The sequence below is a fragment of the Stegodyphus dumicola genome, chromosome 8 (genome assembly GCF_044657685.1).
Source record: "Stegodyphus dumicola isolate Sdum_Otavi_A_Nest chromosome 8, ASM4465768v1".
In the NCBI taxonomy this organism is placed as follows: Eukaryota; Metazoa; Arthropoda; class Arachnida; order Araneae; family Eresidae; genus Stegodyphus; species Stegodyphus dumicola.
The window spans coordinates 34,425,072-34,449,612 of NC_140775.1; the positions used below are offsets into that span (position 1 = coordinate 34,425,072).

A 24,541-nucleotide genomic window follows, 5' to 3' on the forward strand; every position below is an offset into this window, starting at 1 on the left:
CTGTTAATGGGAATAATTGCATATGTTTTTATTTATGAATTTGCTTTTGTATTTATTTTAGATTTAATACAATAAACCTTTTTTATAAAGGTATGTATACTATTAGGGTTGCCTTCCTATCTCTAGTTAAATTTTGCACCAGTATTTCCATCTGGTGCTGAGTGATGCCATATTAACCAGAAGCTCCATAAAAATTTGAAAGGCTTGCAGCAAGAAGGGCCCAGCTCCACATTTTAAATTTTTGGAAAAGTTTTTAAAAAAATTCATTTTTTAAATTATGTTTTAAATGAATGAATCACATAACCTATCAAAGTAATAGAAATCTTATTGCATGTATTCAAGAAAGCAGAATTTAACAAAATGCTACAGAATCATCAAGAGGTGTAATAAATGGATGAACTGCAATCAAAAGTAAAGTGCAAGTTTTTTTTTTAAAGTCCATGCATTTTAAGTCCATTCTGCATGTATTCAAGAAAGCAGAATTTAACAAAATGCTACAGAATCATTAAGAGGTGTAATAAATGGATGAACTGCAATCAAAAGTAGAGTGCAAGTTCAAAGGGGCTATTTCCCTGACATGTACAGTCTGAAAGCTTTCAGATTGTACATTACACCCAAAGAGGCTTTTTTAATATTTAGTGTAAAGGGGCTTTGTCAATGAAGGACCATTGTTTTCGATTTGCAGTTTTGCACTGAAAACTTTAAAAGGCTGTATCATTTTTCAAATCGTTGCCACCAAATACTGTCGCCTGTATTATATTTGAAGAAATTAAATAACGAAGAATCTGCATAACTGTAGTATGTATGTTTCTCACATTGTGATAAAACAACAGTACCTAGAGCCATCCAATTTTGAATGATGTAATCCTACTACGAATATAGCATCTGAAAGCTCAAATTTGCAATTTCTTTTATTATCGATTTCATATTTTGTAAAACTTTAACAAATTTTTATTAAGAAACTCAACGATTTAAAAGCCACAGTGGCAACACTCTACAGGGAGGGAACTTTTATCTCCAGCATGCGGAACTGTGCAGCGGAAATTCTAAAGATATGCTCATTTTCAAATTATTTTGCGACATTGCTGTTGAACTGAATTTTATGGTTTAAGTGCAAAGAACATGATATTTTATAAATAAAGATAACACACAAAACGTTAAAAAAATGTCCCTTTGGATGTAATTTAAAACCTGAAACCTTTCATATTTATTTATTTTGCTTTGTTTTGTTTTAAGGATAATAAAAAGTGTTCTTTTAGCCCTAGATTTGAAGCGGGTAATAAATTGTTTTAAACTACGTCAAGCTTCCCCAGCAACAGTTAAAACCACTGAAAGAAAGAATACTGATAGTTTGACAAGTTATGTGATTCATTGTTTTCCTGATATGTAATAAATGTAAATAAAAGCTGCTTTTGTAAAAAAGCTTAAGATGAAGGAGTGCCTATAAATAAAGCTAAAGATGAATGACTGTTGAAAGTCCTTCATATAGTATATACTTCTAGATGGGTATTGCTTAAATGCTTTATACCTAAATAATGAAACATATAAATTAAGGTTGAAATTTTGTTGAGTCAACAATAAAAACTGAAATTTATAGGATAACAAAATTTATTTAATGTGAAGATTAAAAACGTGGACAAATGCAAAAATTAAATCTGTATGTGTTCTTGAAAGGGTGATGTGATCTAAAATATGCATCTCTGAGTTCTTTGAATTCTGCTGATATATCTTGGTTATTAGAATCATAGAAATAACTGTGTGGTTTATATCTGTTTGAGGACTCAGGAGGAAGTATAAAATCATTAAGAAATTGTGCACTATCCAGTGGTGTAATTTTCAGTTCCTCCATCAATACTGTATCTGATGTCTCATTAGATTTTTCATTTGTTTCATTTTCTTTGATGTTGTTGAAATCTCCTTGCTGGAAAATATTATTTTCTGGAAGTTCTGTAGTTCTTTGAGTTGCTATATTGTTTGTTGGTTGAATCTCATTCAGTGCTAAGATTTGATGAAGAGAAACATTTTGTGGCAAAGTGATCTGTTTTTCCTTCTTAGTGCTTACATATTGTAGCCTGTCTCTTCCCTTAATTAGAGTGCTTTCTGTGTGTATTTTTTCTTGTATTTTTGAACCACAAGTTAATGATTGATTTACTACTTCTTTATGCTGTTGTAGTTTTGCTACTTTTGATTTGATTTCACATTTTCTGTTCTCATTATCTTCTACACATTGTCTTAAGGACATAGTGGCATTAGTCTTCTCTGTTGCACTTTTTTGTATGTATCTTCTTTGTTTCCTCTCATAGCTATGATCATTTTCATTGTCTTTGATTTTCTGGGTATGCTTATTGATGGGTGGTCTACCCTAAGAAAAGGAAAAATAATTAATATTTTGTATATAAAAAAAAGATTATATACATTTAGTGAATATTAATAACCTCTTACATATATAATTTTCTCAGAAATTATAATTGCATGTATATTTTAGTAGTTTTTACAATTACAGTAGCAAGTAATACATCATAATATTTGTAAAACTGCAAGTTGTGCTTAAATAACTTGCACTGTTTTAGATGTTAGTCAAGTCCAAATAGTACTTAAGTAAAAGTGTGCGATTTAAAAAATTGGCATTTAAAAAAAAGTATTGTCTTTGCATTTAAAAGACATAATTTCTAGGCAGATAGATTATAGGATTTTTATTTAAATATGCAAGTATTTAAGGACTAGTAATACGCAGAAGTTTGTGAGAAAAGCAGCTCTATTTGCAATAGTTTGGGTACTCTAACTAAAGAAATTTGTGTAACCTTGATTGCTTGCTAGTAAAATAGTCTTGCAATTGTTACTAAGTGTCAAACTACACCTTCTTATTTAGGTATGTATATTAGTGATGTATCATCAAACTTTAATGAAAGTATCTGGGGGACATTTCAAATAACTGGAAGTGCATGTTAATGATGCTTATGATTTGGTAAACTCTTAGGAATATTTGTAAACATGTATATACAAGGTTTGTCTAAAAATATCCAACTTTGGAATTTTCCTGTGCATAGTGGAAAAAGACACCTTAATGGGCATGCTTGAATTTGGTCTGTGCATGCATGTGTGCCAGTCACCGCTTGCTTCCCACCGAGTGAGTTGCTGATATACATATTCATCAGTTCATTTACTTCTCTCAAGGTAACTAATCTTGAGTTTCTGAATACCATAATAAATGGAGATTAGTCAGGGGTGTATGAGTCCACCCCAGAAATAAAACTGCAGTCGTCTCAGTGGAAGCACTTTAGCCAGTGCCAGTCCTTGGCAATTCTGGCATCTGGCGATGAAATTCTCAGTACAGGCTGGATCTAACTGTTGCTGCATGGTTGGTGTGTGGGCAAGTTCACTGCAGCTTTGCAGGTACCATCTGTCCATTCTTCCATCCTGACAGAGTGGACATGTGGCACTGTCTGCCGGACCAAAGCTGTGCAATTTGGCTCAGAGGTAGTCTGCCCAATGCACAACCTGAATTCTGCCATGGTGAGTGGTCTGGGTAGAATTTTTGGAATTGGACCTTTTGCAAGTAAGCTGTCCCATTTCTTTCTTTGGCCCACTGCTCATGAGCTCTTGATTTTGCTTTTAACTGAGGCTTCATTAATGTGCTTGGCCGATATTAGGAAGGTTGGCATGTCTATTTGCCAGAGGGTTGTTTCCTTCTTAGCTAATTCATTCCTGTGGATACCAGCATGATATTGAGTCTGTCGTTGGTGGATGATCCAACCAATTGGTGATAAGTTTTGTGAGGATTTCGTGTTCATTGTGGGTCCTATTGCAGTTAATGGGTGCATTGCTTACAAGAGCTGTGATGGCTATTGTGAATCAATTAGGAACACCACATGCAAATGTTTATTTGATCCTGCTGTTTTCTTACTTCTTCAGTCTTGGCCTGGATCTGTCAATACAGACATGTAGCCATTCTTCTTCCGAGTTCCTCATGTAGATTATTTCAAGAGCCAGTTTCTAAGTTCTTCAGAGATTGCCATTTTTTTTTGGGTGCTGTTTGCTATAGAAGGGATATGTGTTTCACAGGTAACACTATGAAAACAGCTTGATGATGCTTGAGAGACTCTGGTGTGCCCATGTTAAACTTCTACTTCATTTTTTTAATCGTTCAGCATTTAGTATAGGAGTCACTTGAGTCTTGAGTCTGGCACTAACTGGTCTGTAGCTGTTCCAGTGTATATGATCAATGCGTCTTGACCCCAAAAATTTAAGAGCGAGCTTATTCTTGTTTCGAGAGGTCTGGTGTTACTGGAGTTGAAAGAACACCACCGGTTGTAAGCTTCAAGGTGTTATTCTGAAACCTTGTCAAGCTTTTTAAGGATGGGATTGCTGGCCAGGGAGATCGCTGCATGCATAGTCCATAGTTGGTCTGACTATGTTTTATATGCAGTTGTGAGAACCTGTTGTGTCCAGCCCTACTTTATCTCAGTGAGTCGTTTGGGAACAGGGTTCATAGCGGTCCTTACAAGTGCTTATAAGTCCTTATATTTGAAAATAAAATATAAAGGCCCTTATAGGTGCTGCTTACTTTTTCTTTAAAGCCCTTATTTTTTGTTTTCAGTGCTTATTTTTTGCTTTTAGTCCTTTTTTTTAATCGTTTGTTTTTAATGAACTCGCATTTTTTCCCCGTACTAAAGCCGAAACTAAATAAACAACTTTTCTTCCTTATATGCAATGTCAGATGGTGAATCATACTCCCAAAAATTGCTTTCCCCCCCTTCCTCTGCATTAACGTAAACCTATGGTGCGCGCGAGAGTACAGACAGGTGCACGTTGTTCTATTGGCCAAAGAATTGCGAAAACGTAGAAAATTCCGGTACATTCGGTATTCTTTTCCTCCCACCCAAATACTACACATGTTTGAATTTCTATCAAGATTTTAATAATTTGCATTCTCATTCCGCGTGGTCAGTTCATATTCGTGTTTATTATGATCGTTATGCTTATATTATGAGCATATGTATGAATATTTATAATAATATAGTTGCAGTAACTGCTGAAGTATAGATAAACTTCCAAAAATGGGTGTGTTTTTACACAGATTAGCTTTCTAAGGAATAATATTCGGAATGGCTTAAATAAAAGGAAAGTAATCGAATAGTCAAAATAATTTCATTTTCTTTGCCAATACATTATACAGTACGGAGGTTGGGAGGTTCTCCGCAAAACCTCTAATATTGAAGCAGCGGACTTTTTTTGTCACTGTCCAATCTGGATTGAATAGGACGAAAAGTTTTTGCGGTCTACCCAACCCAAGCGAAGATTGATTCTATTCCGGAAATTTAATATAGTCTGTTGAAAATTAGAATCAGAAACATCCCAGATTAGTAAGTCTCTTTCTTTTCCTTTATTTAGTTCTTTTTTGTCCCAATACCGGCAGGTGTTGATTCCGATGCGTAATATCACATATGGAAGAACTACGCCGCACGTATTGCGCAATAACGTTTTTGGTATTTTGCATTAATTAATTAATTTTGATGTTCAGTCTGAGATTTGCTTATGAACACTTAAAAGAGTTTTACTGTGCTTCTAAGCAAAATATTTCTCAGTTCCGTTGTTTTTTATATGATGCACATATCAAAATGTCAAAATCATTTATTTAGCCTAAATTTAAATCTAAAGAACGGCTACAATCTCTCCCCACTCCTCTTTTTCCAGTTACTATCCGGAATATTCGGGAATTTCCGAGTATGCGGGTTAGTTAAGCTTTTACTGTTAAAGGATGACTGAATGAAGCAATTTCCCGTCTTCTGATTTCAGAAATATGCCTCTTTTTTACTTAAATTACTTTGCTTGGGATATATGTTAAGGGAAAACTGTTATGCAATGAAAATTTAGAAAATGTTCAGAATTTTGATTTAAGTTAAATTATTTAAATATTAATGAGTGGAAAAATAAATTGTATTTATTATTAGGTGCCAAACGAATACAATTAATATGGCTTATTATTATTTATTTTCTATATTTTCAACTGAAATATCATCATTAAATTTTGTAATATAGTTTAGTTCTGCATAGTTTTTTTTTCTCTCATTGTAAAGTAATTCTGTAAATTGAATTGTCATTTAAAATTTAAAAAAAAAAAAAAGTTAATTGTTTTCCATTGTTGAGGTAATGCTCGTTCTCTTAATAAATATTGCATTGCTCATATTTTAAATTGCAAGACTAATTTTTCTTTTAAGGTTATGCAGTTGTGTATAATGTAATTAGGCAGGTGCTTATTTTTTCCTTAAAAACACTTGAAAAGTGCTTATAAGTGCTTATTTTTTTACTAAAATGTGGCTATGAACCCTGGGGAAGGTTTAATCTGTTCTGGCACTCAGCAATATCTCCAATGTAGTTATTCCACGAAAGTTTTGTTTCCAGCCTAACTCCTAAGTATTTGGGAAGCAAGATGCCATCTAGATTTGCTGCTTTCTAAGCCAGCTAGAAAGCAGCAAATCTAGATGGCTTTTTAACTAAATTTTTTTAACTAAAATGTGGCTATGAACCCTGGGGAAGGTTTAATCTGTTCTGGCACTTGGCAATATCTCCAATATAGTTATTCCATGAAAGTTTTGTTTCCAGCCTAACTCCGAAGTATTTGGGAAGCAAGATGCCATCTAGATTTGCTGCTTTCTAAGCCAGCTAGATTTTCAGCAGTTTGGTTGATAGAATAAAAACTTAGTATACTATTGTTTCGGGTCTTACCGTCATTTTATTGTAATCTGCCTATTCTGCGATTTGTTTAAGAGTAATGTTGTCAAGCTGGGAGATATTTCTATCGGTAGCCCACAGAATAACATCATCAAAAAGGTACAAGACACCAGATGTCTTCTCACTTGCTATCCTTATATCTCTAGCATGACTCTGAGGATGGCCCGCTGTGGAAGGCATTGTCTTAGTTACTTATATTGTGATGTTGAATTTGAAATTTTATTTGGATGAGGCATTATACTAGGAAATTTTTTATCCATTTCAGCATGTTTTCTGTCGCTCTGTGTTCTCTCAGCTTACACAAAAGGAGTTCTCTCCAGATTTTATTATAGGTCGCTTTGAAATCAATCAGGACAGCCAAAGTGGACTGTTTACAATGGAATTCTTCCTCAACTGTCTGTGTGAGCTTGACGACTTGGTTAACTATTGAATGATGTTGGTGGAAACGCACCTGCTTGTTGCTAATCTCCTGCTTGTCCCTTGTCTCTAAGAAGTTTTGTAGCCTCTGCTCAACTATTTTTTCTGCTATTTTTTAGCATGTGCTGATGAGCTAAACAGGCCTGTAGCTGCTGACATTATTTTGTGATTTGTTTTTCTTATAGATTTGGATTATTTCAGCCTTCTTCCATTGGTGCGGAATCTATTTCTGCCAAGTTAGGTTAATTAGTTTCAAGCAACTGTCTCTGCCTGTATGGCCTTAGAAATTCCAGGTTCCTGTATTCTGTAGGTTCTTAATAAATTCCAGGAATACTATGTCAGAACCAGCCAACAGCCTTGTTCTTCATAGAGGTGATGGTAATGTCAATTTCCTCTATAATGAAAGGATCATCAGTTGACAAAGATTGCAAAGTTGCTGGATGAGTTTTTGTATTTCTCCTCAGGATTTTCCTTCAATCCTCCATGCTGAATTTCAGATAGCTAACAGAGGCATATTATAGTAGCTAACTTCAGTTGGGCTGATCAGTGTTTTGCTTTTAAAGACCATAGGCTCCAGTGTATGGCTTTTTCTGTCATTGCTTAAACTTGAGATAAATTTATGGGCTTCAGTGCCATCTTTTCTAAAGTCAGTACTTTCAATAAACTTTCAGTAGGTTTCTCTCTTTGACTCAGTGATGGCCCTAATAAGGCTAACTTGCCTTTTTCTAAGTTTGATGCAGACAATCAGCTCGAGATAGATTTATGTTCTTATATGCCATCTCTTCTAAAGTCAATATTTTCGATAAACTTTCAGTAGGTTTCTCTCTTTGACTTTGTAATGCCTCTATTAAGAGTAACTTGCCTTTTTCTAAGTTCGATGCAGGCCATCCGTTCGTTCAATTTTTCTGCTCACTTTCTTACTGTGTTTCTTGCATTTCTAAGGCCATTTAGTCTTGTGTTCCAGAACAGTTTGTACTTCTTTACAAAGCTCCTAGGCATGCACTTTTGGGCAGCTTTAATAATCCTTTTTGTAATTTGGGGACTTGAGATGCAGTGGAAGCATCTCAAGTCCCCAAAGCCAAAAAAAAAAAAAATTATTAGGTCTTATAAGCAGAAATTTCTATTGTTTTTTCTGCTCTTAACCACTTGCGCTAAAAAGACGTGCCACGCACGTCGAGATGCTTTTGTCTCAAACCGTGCGCCAAAATGAAAATAACATGGTGCACATGTCATCTAACAGCAAGATTGTTTATTTCTTGAGTTACAGCTCTGGATTGCACTCGCAGACGCGGAGCGGTGTAAATGAGACACATTACCGCTTGTTATATTGTAGCGCATGGCACCGCAACTGTGAAGTTTAGTTGTAGCGCAAGTGGTTAAATAAACGATGTGTAGCTTTTCAGCCCTTTTGAATCACATCATTTGACCGGCACTTTGTTCAGCCATTGCTATGAGACTTTTTATTATAATTCAGGTGTAACAACTTCATATCAAATATATTTCCACTTTTTAAAAACCTGTGTATTTTGTTTAATAATAAGCAAAAATTTCCATTGATTTTGCTGCTCTTCCCTAATGTATATGAAGTGCTTAACTACTACTCCCATTTGAAGATGTATACATTTGATAAAGTTGTAAAGATTACTGAGGTTTAACTAAAGAATTACTAACAAGTGAACTTATAATTACAATATAATAACATGCTGAACAAGTATTAATTTAGAAGTAAAACAACAAAAATCAGTGTTATATTTCAAATTTTGCAGGACTAGTTTCGATGATTTTACTGAACAATAATCCTCGGCTGCAAAAGTGCAAATGAACGAGATAAGATATAGTGATTAGATAAAATAAGATAAGAAAGACTGGATAGGAGATAAGCTACTGCCACCCTCTGTTGATGAAATGAGAACTAGAACATAATTTCCTTAAAGGCTGAAGGCAAAGATGGTTTGGAATTAGGGTTGTTAATTAGAAAAGAAAGATTTTTTTTAATGTAAAATGCCTCTATAAAATCTAATTCACCAGTTGAAGATGTTTTTTGAATAATTTTGGCTCCAAAAAAATTGAAAGTGTGATTTTTGGACCAACACTGCTAGGCCACATAAGACTTCTGTGTTTCCTTTTTTCTAACATATGCTTCATGTTCCTTAATGTGAAATTTAAGGCTCTTTTAGTTTGACCAATATAAATTAAACCACACTGACAAGGAATCCTGTAAATACCCCCAGGAATTCATATGCGGAATGGGGTCCTTGAGTACGGAACTCTGAATTTTATTGATGGGAGAATAAACGACCCGAAAGTTAAACTTCTGTAAAATACATGCAATTTTATAGCTAATTGATAGAAAGAAGGGAATGACAACAGAATTCTTATAATCTCCTAAAACAAGAGTGTCCCTTTTGATGTGCTGAGAGGAGAATTTTTTAACCACTTGATTTATGATGTTGGGTTCAAAGCCCCTGTCAATAGCTGCTGCTTTTAAATAATTTAGTTCTTCATCAAGAGACAGTTTGGAAGAGCAAATGTGAAGTGCACAGAAAACATAGGAATAAAATGAAGATAACTTTGGTTTAGTCGGATGACATGATTTGAAGTGTGGTGAAGAGAGAATTCTAAAATATAATTTTAACTTCTCACAAACCTCGATTCCAAAGATTTTGGCTCCTATCAAAAAAGCTTTCAAGTTCAGTAAAATTTCAGATACACAGAGAGAAATAATTAAGCATCTTATCGCTCATAATGTGAAATTCAACTACAGTCAAAAGTCGTTAATTCGGACACCCATAATCCGGAATGATCTATAATCCGGACCTCAAAGCTACAAACTTTCTACGTGACGCATGCACGTAAGACCTTTACTACTGCTAATTTGCGTGTGCGCGTGCACAAAATACGTTTACGAATGCGCGTTTAATGTATAACGGACGGGATAAGCTAAGCTAAAATTATCTAATTATCTATTTCAGTTAGTGTTGCAGATTGCGTTGTTCCTTAATTTTCGAATTGGATCCGGCTTATTATTTTTTGCAGACTGTTAGAGCAATTTTATAAAAGTAAGCTTGAACTTTCGATTATGTCAAATAGAATTTCTGATATATATTTACTAATATGTAAAAGATCTACAAAGCGAAAGTACATTTCGAAGTTCATTAAACAAAATGTGGAATTGCTGCAAAAAATGGATAAAGGCATATCCTTTGTTTATCTAAACTTTGTTTATCTTTAACGCCGCGAGGGGCACGCAATGAATTGGAAGTTGATCTGTCATCACTATCCTTATCTTCAGGGCAGATTTTTTTATTTTGTTTGGCTTATAATTCCTTACTAAATGTAGTATTTCATCTCGATGTACTCTGTCTTTGATATGATTTAAATCAAATTCCTCGTCATTATAATTCACTTCCGATAGCGAAGAAAGTGACAGAGGTTATTGAAAACGAAAAAATTTCGATTGACAAATTAGTCAGTAGACACAGCAATTATAGAACTTGAACAGCGGAACTTTGTAACTGAACAAGAAATTATGTCTGTTTATAGAATTAAAGAGAATGTATTATCACGTAAAAAACGAAGCAACTTAAACAACTTACATTGAAAGAAATGTTTAATAAAGTAAACAAATAAATATTAAGCTTTTTTTTGTAAATTTTGATACTCTTTAGATCATAATTGTTCTTTATTTCATAAATTATGGTTTCATATTTTTAATTTTATAATTTCTGCATGCCATCTTACCAGATTTAAACTGATGATCTATAATCCGGAATCGCCGAAGTCCCGACGAGTCCGGATTAACGACTTTTGACTGTATAAGCCTTTGAAAACAAATCTAAACGCGAAATTCATTCTAACCCTGATATTATCATTTCAAATGTTGATAAAGGTGGCCAGATAGTCGTCATGAATAAAACCAATTAAATCGATGGTGTCACTAAACTCTTAAACGAAGGACCATATAATCCAATCCCTAAAGATCTTTCACCTTCGGACCTCTCAAAAATAAAAACTGCGATCAAATCTTCGCAAATCATTTCAAGCAACTTAAAACATTCGCTTATCCCATCTGTTGCGAATTGTGCCAGATTATATGCTCTTCCCAAAATTCATAAAAGTGGTATTCCTTTCCGCCCTATTGTATCAAATTTAGGTACTGCCTCGTATCCATTAGCTAAATATTTAGTTTCTAGATTTTGAACTCTATTAGATAATAACATGTACACCATAAAAAATTCAATAGCGTCTGTAAAAAAAGTTAAAAGCATTTCTCCTAGAAATTTACTAATGGTTTCTTTTGATGTAAAGTCATTATTCACCAATTTTCAAGTGGAGGGTGCATTAAGATCTCTAGAAACCAGACTTCGTGAATTTCATTTCCCTTGCATCGAAATTTATGAGCTGATTTCTCTCGCTCAACTCTGTATGAAACAAACTCTTTTTTTTTTCCAAAATAAATATTGGAAGCAAACTGAGGGATTAGTCATGGGAAGCCCCCCCCCCACTCCCATCTTGGCTGATATGTACATGCATTATGAATCAAAATTATTTTAAACTTTAAACTTCCCGGTATGGTTCTGCTACGTAGACGATACTTTACCCTGTTTGGTGATAAAGATGATTTAAATAAAGTTCTTTCAACAATGAATTCCATTGATCCTGCTATATAGTTCTTTTTTGAACTTGAGACATGCTATTCCCTTCCGTTGACATTCTGGTCACACGTAACACATCCAACTTCAGTACTATGGTTTACCTTCTACCACACTTCAAAACATGTCATCCGACTAAACAAAAGTTAGCTTCATTTTATTCCTATGTTTCTGTGCACTTCTAGTTTGCTCTTCCAAACTGTCTCTTGATGAAGAACTGAATTATTTAAAAGCAGCAGCTATTGACAGAGGCTTTTCACCCGACATTATTAATCAAGCAGTTAAAAAATTCTCATCTCAGCACACCAAAAGGCACACTCTTGTTTTAGGAAATTATAAGAATTCTATTGTCATTCCCATTTTTCCATCAATTAGCTATAAAATTGCACGTATTTTACAGAAATTTAACTTTTGAGTCTTTTATTCTCCCATCAATAAAATTCCGAGTTGCGTACTCAAGGACCCCATTCCGGATATGAATTCCTGGGGTATTTACAGGATTCCTTGTCATTGTGGTTTAATTTACATTGGTGAAATTAAGAGAGCCTTAAAATTTCACATTAAGAAACATGATGTATATGTTAGAATTCCTATAGGATTTCTTATATTAAGAATGATTACCTTCATTTTAGTGGATGATTTCCACTACTTTTGTGTGTTCGCAAGATGCTTTGGAAAAGGCTAGGTCCCACACAAACGGAACTTCATTTACACACTTATTCAATATTAATTGCAGTTGTAAATACACTGCTGGCCATTAAAATTGCAGCACCAGGAAGGAATAATCTGATGAGTGTCAAAATCACATGAAAGGAAGAAGAGGTTGGGATATGCCCATGATTAGTATTTCTACATAAAAGAAAAGTTATGCAGTAAATTTCTCATTTGGAAAGCACTTTGTAAGGTTGTAGTTTGCTCAGAATATTGTGTTATGTTTCGAATAATAAGAAGAAATGCTTACCAGCAAGTGTAGGAATGCGATAGTTGCAGGATCATTGCCTATCGCAATTGTGGATTATTGTTCCGTGATATTGCCATCGCACTAGTCAACATCCAGTCACTGTTATGCGAATAGGGAATCAGTGGCTTTCTGAGGTTCATATTGAACTGCATTCAGGATCTCAATGCCCGAGAGCACAGATATAGTATGAGGTCAGCCCTACAAAACCGTACAACCACATCACAGACCATTAGTCAGGAAATGGGCATGTTTGCAACATGCCTAATATCTGCTTATATGTTGCGTCAACGTTTGCAGCCGCGTGGACTGTCAACATGACGACAATTACTTCGGCTTCCCTTGACAATGCAGCATAGAGGGAGGCGGTGACTCTGATGCGCCAAAATGGCAAAGCTGGATACAAGAGTGGCACAAGTTGGTCTTTTCAGACGAGTCCCGGTTCTTTGTGCAGTATTCTGATGACCGTATACGTGTCTGGAGGCTCCGAGGAGACCGCACATCGCCTACTTGCATTCAATATTGGCGTAGGGGCCCTGTACCTGGTATAATGTTTTGAGCAGTGATTGGATGCATGACTCGCACATCTCTAGTTTGGATCAATGATAATTTGAATGCAGATTGGTAATTTTTTTTATACCTTACAACCAGTGGTTGTGCCTTATCTTCTAGGCCTGCCAAATAATGCCATCTTCTAACAAGATAATGCAAGACCACGTGTTGCATATAGTTCTTTTTTGAACTTGAGACATGCTATTCTGACCTTCCTCGATCACAGGGTATTTGATTGCTGCACGGTCTCCAGATCTTCATTCATTGAAAACGTCTGGTCATGGGTTGTTGAGAGACTGGCCTGCTATCCTACCCGAGCTAGTACGGTTGATAAAGTGTGGTATAGACTTAAAGCAGCATGGAATAATTTGCGCTTTTAAGTATAGTTTTGTGTTTGCTTTTCTTCATGTTGTTGCAATTTTAATGGCCAGCAATGTGTATATCATAATTTCAAATAAAAGTTCTAAATGTATACCATATTTTTAAACAGAAGGAGTATTTCATTACTATTTGTATTTCTTTTATACTTCCTGCATTAAAAAAGTGCCTTTTTTGGGGGGGGAGCCAAATAGCATATGTTGCAGTCTTTGTGCTTTCAGCAAAAAATTATTTCTGTTAAACAAGAAGTTTGTTGGTTTTTAGAGCAGTCATTTTTCAAGTTTAAAATATCTAATAAGGAAAATAATTAGTAGCTGTTTTTGTTCTTTTATGTTTCAATTAAAAAAATAGTGTATAAAATGGTTTTTCATACTTTTTTTGTTGGGGTCTGTTTCTGCTGCTAAAAATAAATTATTTTAATTTGTCTTTTCATTTTTATAATATGTAGTCATCCTTTTTTATTTCTCCACAAAAAGAGTTATCTAAAGTTCTATGAGCTTGCGCTTTCCGGTACCTAATTTTTTTTTACATTATGTTCATTATCTTAGTCAGGCTGTATATTGATGTTGATGCATCAAGAGAAAATTAATTGCATATTGTGGATAATGAAGTTTAAATACATTAGTAAGTATTTTGGAAGATATCTGCAAATAAGAAACATCATTCTTTAGAAAGGAATGTCCAAGCCACATGCAGCTCATTATTAATTAACACATTAAGCAAACATCATTATGGACGAAGAAGCAAGCAACAAAGCACTTAACTTCTGCTCAAAGTGATTATCTTCTGTTAGTTATATTGTTTGTGTTTGTATATTGAAATATATTGCTTGGCAAGATGAGGATATTAAGATTACCGTTTCCAACATTTCTTGTCTTCAAGTTATAACAGATACCTACAGTATTTCCAAATGTTTAAAAAGTGGTGTTAGTTTAAATTACTTAAATGTCCCCCCCTCGCTAGCCATTGTTAATGTTAGGCAGTAATCTTCTTTTAATGTGAACCATGGAAGCAAAAGGTTAGACACCTTTGCTCTGAAACACTAAGAACTGATTTTTTTTTTAATAAGAATAACTGCCTAGCCATAAATCTCTGAAAACCTCTTTGAACATCAGTTTTTTTGCCCAGAAGGGCTATTAATTCCATTTTGGCATTTTGCTTTGAAAACTTTAAAAGGCTATATCCCTTTTCAAAGTGTTGCCAACAAATATTATTGCTCTGTGTATTATTTAATATCTCCATAAATGTAAGCATGTTTCTCGCATTGTGATAACACAATGGTAACTAGAGCCGTCAAATTTAGAATACCACAATCCTTCACCCTAATATGGGCATCTGGAAGCCCTAATTTGGAATTTGATTTATTAGCTGTTTCATATTTTATAAAACTTTCAATGAATTTTTTATTAAAAAAAACTCAGCGATTTCAAAGCGAGCAATGGCAACACTGTACGGAGGGGGGGGGGAACTATTTTTATCTCCATTGCGAGAATGTGTATTGAAAATTCTAAAAATATGCTCTTTTTAAATTATTTTGTGATATTGCTACTGAATTGAATTTTATGGTTTAAGTGTGAAGAACATGATATTTAATAAATGAAGGTAGCACATGAACTGTTTAAAAAAAAAAAAAAACTTCTTTGGGCATAATATAAAATCTGAAAACTTTTCGATTTTTTTTCCCCCTGTATGTTTATGTCTCAAATTGTGTGCCAGATCAATGACCTTCAACACCTAAAGTAATGTTCATTGTGATGTTGCATCAAATATGTTTCATGCTGACTTATTGACTCAGTCTTTATCATGCCAACAACTGTACCAACATTAAAAATAATGAAACAAAAAATTTTGACACTTTTTGTATTAACACAAACCAGAAAGGCTATAATGAAAATTATATGTAATACAATTTTGTTCTTTTTAATATCAATAATCTACATGACTTTAATTCAGAGATGAAGTATAAATTATATCTCGTTTATTTGGCTGAATGATTTAAGTAAGAAAAAAGATAGGACAACTCGGGGTCTCCAACCTTTGGCTGATGGGCATATGATAACCCACAATTCTATCTTTGGCACCTGCCAGCCACAGTCACAGTATGACTACGAGACAAAAATATTACTGTAATTCTAATGTAAAAATCAGCCCTAAAAAGGTATGATTAGAAATCGCATATAAGTTTGTGTACCTACTTGGTTGTTATCACCTTCACTCAGTCCTGTTTCATGGTTTCATCTACACAGAGTATTACGATTATAGTGCTTACTTTAACAAGCCCTATTCGTTGCTGGACGTCTGCACAAACATTGAATCATCCATCCTGCCCTGTGGTTGTCAGTCATCAGTTCAGTTGAAATAAGGTGATAAAAGTTCGCAATAGTGACTATCAAATTGCACTATTTCTAGCAAGTTTTAAAATTACGCTAATTATTTCATATATTTTGTGGTGTGTTTGTCAACATGAGTGGTGTCCCAAAGGTATCTAAGAGAGAGAAAAATCTCCAACAACGAATAGGAGGAAAAGCTGTTATTAACAAACATTAGCAAAAAGCAATTTGTTTATCATGCAGTGGTTTAGCAGCAGTACCAAACAATTTAATGTCATCATAAAAACATGTATAAGAATTCTAATAATAAATACCCACTAATATCTGCTTTACATAAATGTAAAGTTCAATCATTGAAATCTTCTCTAAATGCTTAAGCGTAAAGCAATCTTTTTACTTTCAGAAATTAAGCAAAGAATCACACAGAAACATTCTTCAAAGTAAATTACATTCTTTAATTGTATAAAAAAAGTATATTTAGATGAACCACTGTGAGCAAAGCTATGCTGACTGTGTCACTTTATTTCATGAATTTAAAAACAAAAATAAAATAATCTCAGCTATAAATGATGTGCTTCTATCACAAAATACAGTGTCGTGATGAGTGGATGATATGGTGAACAACATCTACAATGCAAATGAGATCTGGTTTGGAAAAATGTGCATAATTTTCCCTATAAATTAATAAATCCACTGGATGTTACTGATTCGCATAACCTTCTTAATGCTCATGAGAATGGTGTTTTATGCCTACTCCATGAAAGAAACTACTGATTATGATGATTTAGCCAATATAGACTCGAGGTCATGACATATATGATGACAGTTAAAAATTATATTTTTATAGAGAATGTACCAGTAAAAAAAAAAAATCATTGCAATCACTACTGACAGTGTGCTGGCTATGATCTGGAATAATACTGGGCTCTGTAAGTAGGATGACACATTTTCCAAAGTTCATTCATACCACTGCATTTTGTTTAGGAAAATCTAGCTGCAAAAAAGTTCAGTCTCAATCATTGTAATGACTGTTATTGTACACATTGTAAATCTTATCCCAGGATGGTCTTTGAATAATAAACTTTTCAAAGGTTTGCTTGATGAACTAGATAGTTAGTATGGTGATATAATTTACCATTTAGAAGTATGGGGATTAAGTGGAGGAAAAGTTTTAATAAGCTTTGTTGGAATGCTGTCGACAAAATTTTTCTCACCCAAAAGCATTTATGACCGAACATTGGATGACATGAAGTGGCTTACTGACTTGGCATTTTTAACCGATACCACGTTGCAAGGAAAAGGAAAATACATATCAGAAATGGTGAGCTCAAATATCTGCTTTTACTGGCTTACGTCAATTTGCAGAGAAACAACTTATTGGAGAAAGACTATCAACATTTTCCATCATTTACGCTCATTCTAGACCTGGGATTTATTCCAGAGTATGATCCATCTAAGCATGTTGAAAAACTTTCTGTTACTTAGCTCAGAATGTAAAAGATTCCAAGACATGTTTTATTGGAACCCATCCTGTTGATCAAACAAAATTCTTTCTGGGAATAAGACATAACAAAAGTGACTTCTTGAGTGGAAAATTTTTTATTTTATTAACAAATTGGATGCTGAAATTTCTTACTAATAAAACCCGTAAAAGGACAGATAATGAAAGTGATGAAGTTTTTAAACTAATGGACTGTATTAAATACAAAATCATGCTGAAGTACGTACTAACAATGAAAGAAATTTTGGGTCACCATTCGTCTATGAGCAGGCTTTTTCCTAACTTAAATAATAAAAAGCAAGTACAGAACTATGTTGACTCCAGAGCCATGTGTGCTGCCATGCTGTGTTTCAGAATATATGCCAAATTTTTAATAATTTGTCAGAGGATATTAATAGTCAAATCCCATTAATAACAAGTTAATGACTTAATAAGATATTTGCAATTTAACAATTACATTTTCTTGTATTAATAATTAGTTTATTAGTATATTTTCTAATTTTAATTCTTTATTAAATTAGTTTGATATATTTGCATTTTTTGATAGGTTTTTCTTCAGTTTTTTGTAGGTTTGTATTAATTTTCCTTATTATTTAAAATCATCCAGGGATGAAAATAACATTTGCATGAAATTATTATCTTCAAATTTAGGAAAATAGCGCATTTACTTAAAATTTGGTAAAATTGTATATTTTCACAAAATTGTTATTTTTCAAAAATAAAACTTCTGATGCCTGCGAGGCACAGCAGAAAATTAAAAGTAGCCCTTAAGGCAAAACCGGTTGGATACCACTGATTTAGATAGCCTGAATAATAGATATTAACATCAATAATATAAATATCCTGTATAATGGAAAATTATCTCAAGTTTCATTGTGCTTTGTATTTGATTTGAAATTCTGAGAAATTAAATACCTTTCTTCCTCTTTTTCTAGATTCACTTTTCTCATGCCTGCTGTTATCAGCTTCTTTAATGTACTTAATTGGCATACTCCACTTCTTGAGAGTTCGCAAACCAGGTCTTCTTTTTTTCTAAAAATTGAGGGAGAAAATATACAAATATAATTGAAATTTTATAATTATTATTAATTTTATCATCTGAAATATGATTGCATAAAATATATTCGAAGAGATAGGGGAAAATTTATAATTTTTTTACTGGAATTTTCAAACAATAAATACAAAAATAACAATTTTTTCTTATATGAATTAATCCCCCCCCCAAAAAAAAGAGAACTATGAACCATGCTTAATAAGCTGTTGTTCAATGCATATTAGATTATCTTTGAAAAATATTTGTTGTTTGTTTTTATTAAATGTAATTTTTCTTGACAATTTATGGCATAGCATACTCTTTTTAGAATGCATGCAGTCCCAGTGAATATTTCCATATACTGAAATATTTCATTTGCATATTGCAAAGGCAGCCTGTTTGTTATATAAATACTTGAATGAAATTTACATATCATACAGGTATCTTCCTGAACATAAGTTCTCATCATATATTTAACTATTGATGTACTGATAATCATTTTTACTTATTCTGTTGTGTTCTACCTAGATCTGTACTTGTGTGTCACTGTAAATCCAATTTCTTAAATGCACAAATTGTCTAAACAGTCATAGATGCCAATGCCCATTTTTAAAAATTTTCAAAATGTCTAAGAAGTTTTTATCATTACTTTTTTAATAACCACACAGTTGTTACATTTACAGGAGCTTTCACAGCGTATAACAAACTTTTTATTTAAATAACCTGTCAGTTGGTGGGCCTAGTGAAATTGTGCATGCATGCAAAGGGACCCAAAGGAAACTGATTTATGGTCTCTGTTTAGTTTTGAAAAATATTTTGGGTTTCACCAAAATGTATCAATTTTCAACCAGAGCATGTTTTTTAGTCAAAATCTTTTTTATCTCTGTGACCAGAGATCTGTCGAAACATTCAGGAAGTGGTCTTTTGCCTTTAAAAATAGGCTAAAACCATCTTCAAGTATGTTAAGAGCATTCATTGCGAAATTTGAATGAATAGGTTTAGTGGCTATTGATATAGTGGGCATGAAGACCAAACAAAAGACAAAAAGGATATTCAAAAACATCACTGCTGGCAAAACAGTTATAGAGAAACAGTTGTCAATATCAACTTGACTCGGGATTTTTCAGCCCAGATACTATTGAAAATGACTGGAGTATGCCAACATCATGTGTGAAATAAATAACTCTAGTTACAATTCTGCCAACGTTATTTTTTCCAATGAGAAAATAATATTGGCTAGTTGGATGGCTATATCAGTCATAAAAATTTTCAAATGTGGAGCAGCAAGAAGCCAGAACTTGTCATTTTCGAGCCTCTTCATCCACAGGAGTGGTTTGTGTGCTGATGGCATTTTGGGTCTATATTTTTGTCCAGATAGTAAGTTCTGAATGCTACCTCAAATTATTGAGTTTAATTCCTGATGTCTAACCCAACCACTGAATCCAAGACACATGGTTTTAGCAGAATTGAACTCCTCACCATTTATCAGGAGGTGTCCTGGACTATTACACTATGACAAACATGTGATTGCAAGAGGCTTCCTGAATTGCTCTGGCAATGGACATTGTCCCCCCCCCCATATCCCTGACTTATCACTCCTGGACTTCTTTTTATGGGGTTATGTTAAAAATCAAGTCTACAGAGATTGACCAAAAAACATAGAAGAGCAAAAAACAGCAATAACAAATGTGATAAGACTGATTCGAGCAGATCAACTTAACCAGATTATTATGAATTTCAAGCAGACACTTTGTTTTGTTGTCTCCTCGGATGACAAACATTTTGAGAATCTCATATTTTAATTTCCTTTATATTCAAGTGCAAATCCTAAAAATTTGAAATAAAAATCTTTTTCTGTTAAAAAAAAAATATTCAATGTTTTTTTTTTTTTTTTTTTTTTTTTTTTTTTGTGTGTGTGTGTGTGTGTTTGTTTGTTTGTTTGTTTTCTGTTAATTTGTGAAGCACACTGTACTTGTTTCAATATAATAAGTCTTAATTTAGCTTGGAATATAAAACTTTTAAATAAAATTTATTTCTTTTGAATCCAGCTATGAATATATTAAGTAAACCATTAAAATTGTTATGCTTTTTTTAACAGTTTTCATTAGTTATTACTACTGTGGTTGTCATGCTGTAAATAAATGTGCTTATTTTACAAGTATTCCTAAAATTTTATCAATCTGTTATTGGGATCAGATTCAGAAATGTATATGTGTGTCAGAACACGTGCATGCATCTCTGAATCAGATCCTGATAACAGAAAAGTATTATTTTATCTGTAATTTGTGATTTAAAATGGCAGTATTATCTGCCTGAAAAAGATTTCGCATCCTTTTTTATTCACTTTATGTTCCCAAGTCTGTAATGTTTTAGTTAAAACAGATGACAATTAGATATTTTCAAGATCAGTGAAGTTTCAGTTGAAATAACATTTTGAAATTAAAGGTAAAAAATTATATAATGGTGTTTTAATGCTAGTATCATTTTATATATTGCATGAGTATGAATGATGGTATTAGTATGATTTGAGATCTTTTATTCAAATCAAATTACTGAATTTTTAATATGCAGTTCTACCTCCAATATTTTTTGCAAACATTAACTGAAAGTTTTATTTACATGAGCTGGCATTTCTTCAAAGTCTTTCTCTAACATAGCTGTAATAATATTTTTCTGTTCATCAGTTGTGCCATGATAGATTATTCTCATATATGTTGTGTCACAGGAAGCTGAAACCAGAGAGTTAATCCATGAAGAATGATGACCAACTGTAATTATTCTATCGGATCATTCAGGGTAATAGTTGGAGAGTATTTTACAATTATTAGTGTATTTATATTCATTCAGGTAATCTTGAGTAACGTAAATTATAAATGGTTATTATCACTGCTTTTTAGGCTTTTTTCTTGACTGATACTCAATATTTGGTTTGTAAATAATTTAAGTGCATCGTTAGGATTTACATCCAAACATGGTGTTTTGTTTTTTTTATTATTATTATTATTATTATTTATTTATTTATTTATTTATCTATTTATCCAATGACGGGCACTTGCATCGACCATTCCTAAGGCTAAAAGTCATTTTATTGTGGATACACCTAGTAGGTGGCCACTGCTGCCTTCTATGAAGGGTCAGGTAGTTGCAACCATGCCTTCTCGAGGATTTGAACACAGCCTTTTCGGTACCACATTAGGCTCTCCTTACCACTATGCCATCCGAATGGCGATCCAAGAAATATAAACTATACAAAAACTCCTTGGTGAGAGGAGAATCTGAAGCATGATCTCCTGTAATAATAAAACGTTTAATGATATTGTTTGATATCATTGTCATTTATGTAAATAATATATCTACATTTAAAAATATTGGATCTTTTTTGAATAACTCTTTATGCATATTTTTAAGAAGTAATGCTTGTCTATGCTAACTAAAAGCAAAGGAATATTTTGTTGATTGAAATTCCCATGTTGTATCTAAATTTTAAAGCTATTTGCTCTCTTGTTAATGTATTAAAAAATATTGTTCTTCACTAGTGATTAGTAATTTTGTGTGCATATGTGTGCTGCTGCTGATGATGATAATGGTGATCTAAAAATCTGAAAGTTGTATGTTTTACTATAAAATGAATAGGCATTAGAGATCATGTTGCCTAATAAGCAATGAAAAATGTAGAATCCAAGTTATTTCTAATTTCATTAATTATCTGAAAATAGAAAAATTGTTTAAGAGGCATAGTGATAATGTTTTTTAGCATCAGGTTTTGAAATGAATGGGAAAACATAAGAACTTAGCTAACTCCTCCAAACTTAACATATCATAAACTAATCCCCTTTTTTTGTGTGTGTGTGTGTTTGTGTGTTGTGTGTGTTCTTACAGCAGTAAGTTTAAATGCATGTTAATTTTTTAATTAAGTAAATTAGTTTGTAGTTAATAAATAAATAAATAGTTATTGGTTCAGATACTGATTGAGGAGCAATAGGTTTTTATCTGATCAAATTAGAATTGCCTAGAGCATCTTCTTTTGTAAACACATGTAAAATTTTAAGCTGTTGATTTATAGTTTATTGATAGCAACAAAAGTTTTTAAAAAATACCATTACTAATTAAAAATTGATCAACTCATTAAAATATCTAAAAATTTCTCAGCAGAATTTTAGCAACTAGTATATTTTATATTAAAATCATTTTGAATTAGTCAAGGATTTCTACAGATTTATAACCATTTTAATAATTACTTTTTGTTATTATTTTCATATTATTTTGTTATTCTTATGTTCTGTTTATCTAGTGCTTAGTAATACCTGATATAAGATAAATTTATAATATGTAAAAATAAAATTGAGTTTTCCAGAATTTACGCAGCTATGTTATGAAAACAAGTTCCCAAGTCCTGCCAAAAATTCCTTGCTATTTAAATATTGTCCTCCGCATTAGAAAACCCTGCTATTCTTTAATTTAATTCGAGTTACTTGATTACTGTTTGCAAAAGAGCTCTGTTTCTTCTGTCTGTGGATAAAATTCGAAAAACAGTCAACATGCATCGTTGAGTTTTACTTTTTATAGATCAAAAACACATCATAAAAAAAAAGTATTTTTTAGTTCGTCCAGCTGTTTTTTAAATAACAATTTTTCGAAAAGAATCTGATTAGTTTAGATATGGTTAATCTCTACTCTTGTCCGCACGAGCTACTTGAATTCTAGGTATTACAATAAAAACAGCTTTTGGTTTGACTCCTGGTGGCAGCTGTAATCGAACGCTGCGCAGAGAAAAACTCCGCAGATGCATGCGAAAGATTTGGGTTGGTAAGGAATTAAAAATTTTAGCCATAAATAAGTATTTAAATAAAATAAATTTTAAATAGTTTAACAAGTGATAAAGAGCTTTTGCAATAAATATAATATGTCCATATTAATTTTAAAATAGTAATTACAGCTATAGCTATTCAATTTCTATACATCTCAATACCCGTTTTTAGATCATAAAATAACCTTCGAAATTTTATTCTTGTATGCCCAAATTCTGCAAGGGATGGCTGCCGACCTTATTGACTTAAAAAAGCCTTACAATAGGGGTGGAGAACCTTTTTATTCAATAAAGCTTGAAAATCACTAATATGACTGATAAAAATTACGTGATTCATCATTTTCTGTGTAATAGAAAGCATTTGTTTAATAATTTTTAAATATTGTCAAACCTATTTCAGAATCTATATAATGTATCATTTAATTATAGCCGAATGGCAGTAACGGAAATGTCTAATTTTATAAAATCTGACTTAGAAACGAGATTTTTTTTAAATATCGTTTTTTATATTAAAAAATAGAAATCCTGTACATATTAAAATTAAGGATTTGAATAATTTTTAATCTTTAAAAAAAACCTTAATTAACTTTGAAATAAACATACCGGTATACTTGGTGAAGACGAATTTCTCACAACATGACGCAGCAAGTCCTTTCTTCCTCGTATGAAGCAATCATTCTTAAATTCATGTTCATCTCTGCAATTACTTTTTACTTTCATTTCTTTCCTGAAACCATATAAATTTAATTGTCGCACAAAACTCGGAATTTTATTACTTTTGGAAAAGTCACCATCTTCAAGGTACTCTTTTTTAAATTTGGGAAAATTAATAATTATTGAATTCCCGGCACTATTCCAAGAAATGCTTCCAGTTTTGCATTCATTTACAGTACGCCACAGTTTATGTTGGAAACGTTCTCCTCGATTCGGCATTTTATTGTCGGATATTTGAGTTGAATAAATCAGGTCTTCAATTGACTAATGCGAAGCGAATGGAATTTCCCCACGACTGACGGCAAAAGAAAACGCAAGTTTTATTATAGGTTTAATAAAGAAATTATCGTTTGCAGGAACACCTTTACATCAGAAATGCAAACGACTTTAAATGCACGGCTGTCTGCTTAGCTTTTAAAATCGTCTGCTTTCTGTATTAAGTGTTGTTTAGTAAGAAATTATTTTTG

The 24,541-nt window shown here is 32.8% G+C and overlaps 1 protein-coding gene across 1 annotated transcript; it reads right to left on the reverse strand.

The window, feature by feature from the left end:
* Positions 1 to 1,601: 1,601 nt before the first annotated feature.
* On the reverse strand, positions 1,602 to 24,365 carry LOC118198409 (uncharacterized). Its single transcript, XM_035370072.2, has 3 exons — positions 23,964 to 24,365; positions 18,436 to 18,552; positions 1,602 to 2,362 (listed from the first exon to the last, which is right to left on the reverse strand). The coding sequence occupies exons 1-3, from the start codon at positions 24,291 to 24,293 to the stop codon at positions 1,625 to 1,627; spliced, it is 1,185 nt and encodes a 394-aa protein (XP_035225963.1). The 5' UTR covers positions 24,294 to 24,365; the 3' UTR covers positions 1,602 to 1,624.
* Positions 24,366 to 24,541: the final 176 nt, after the last annotated feature.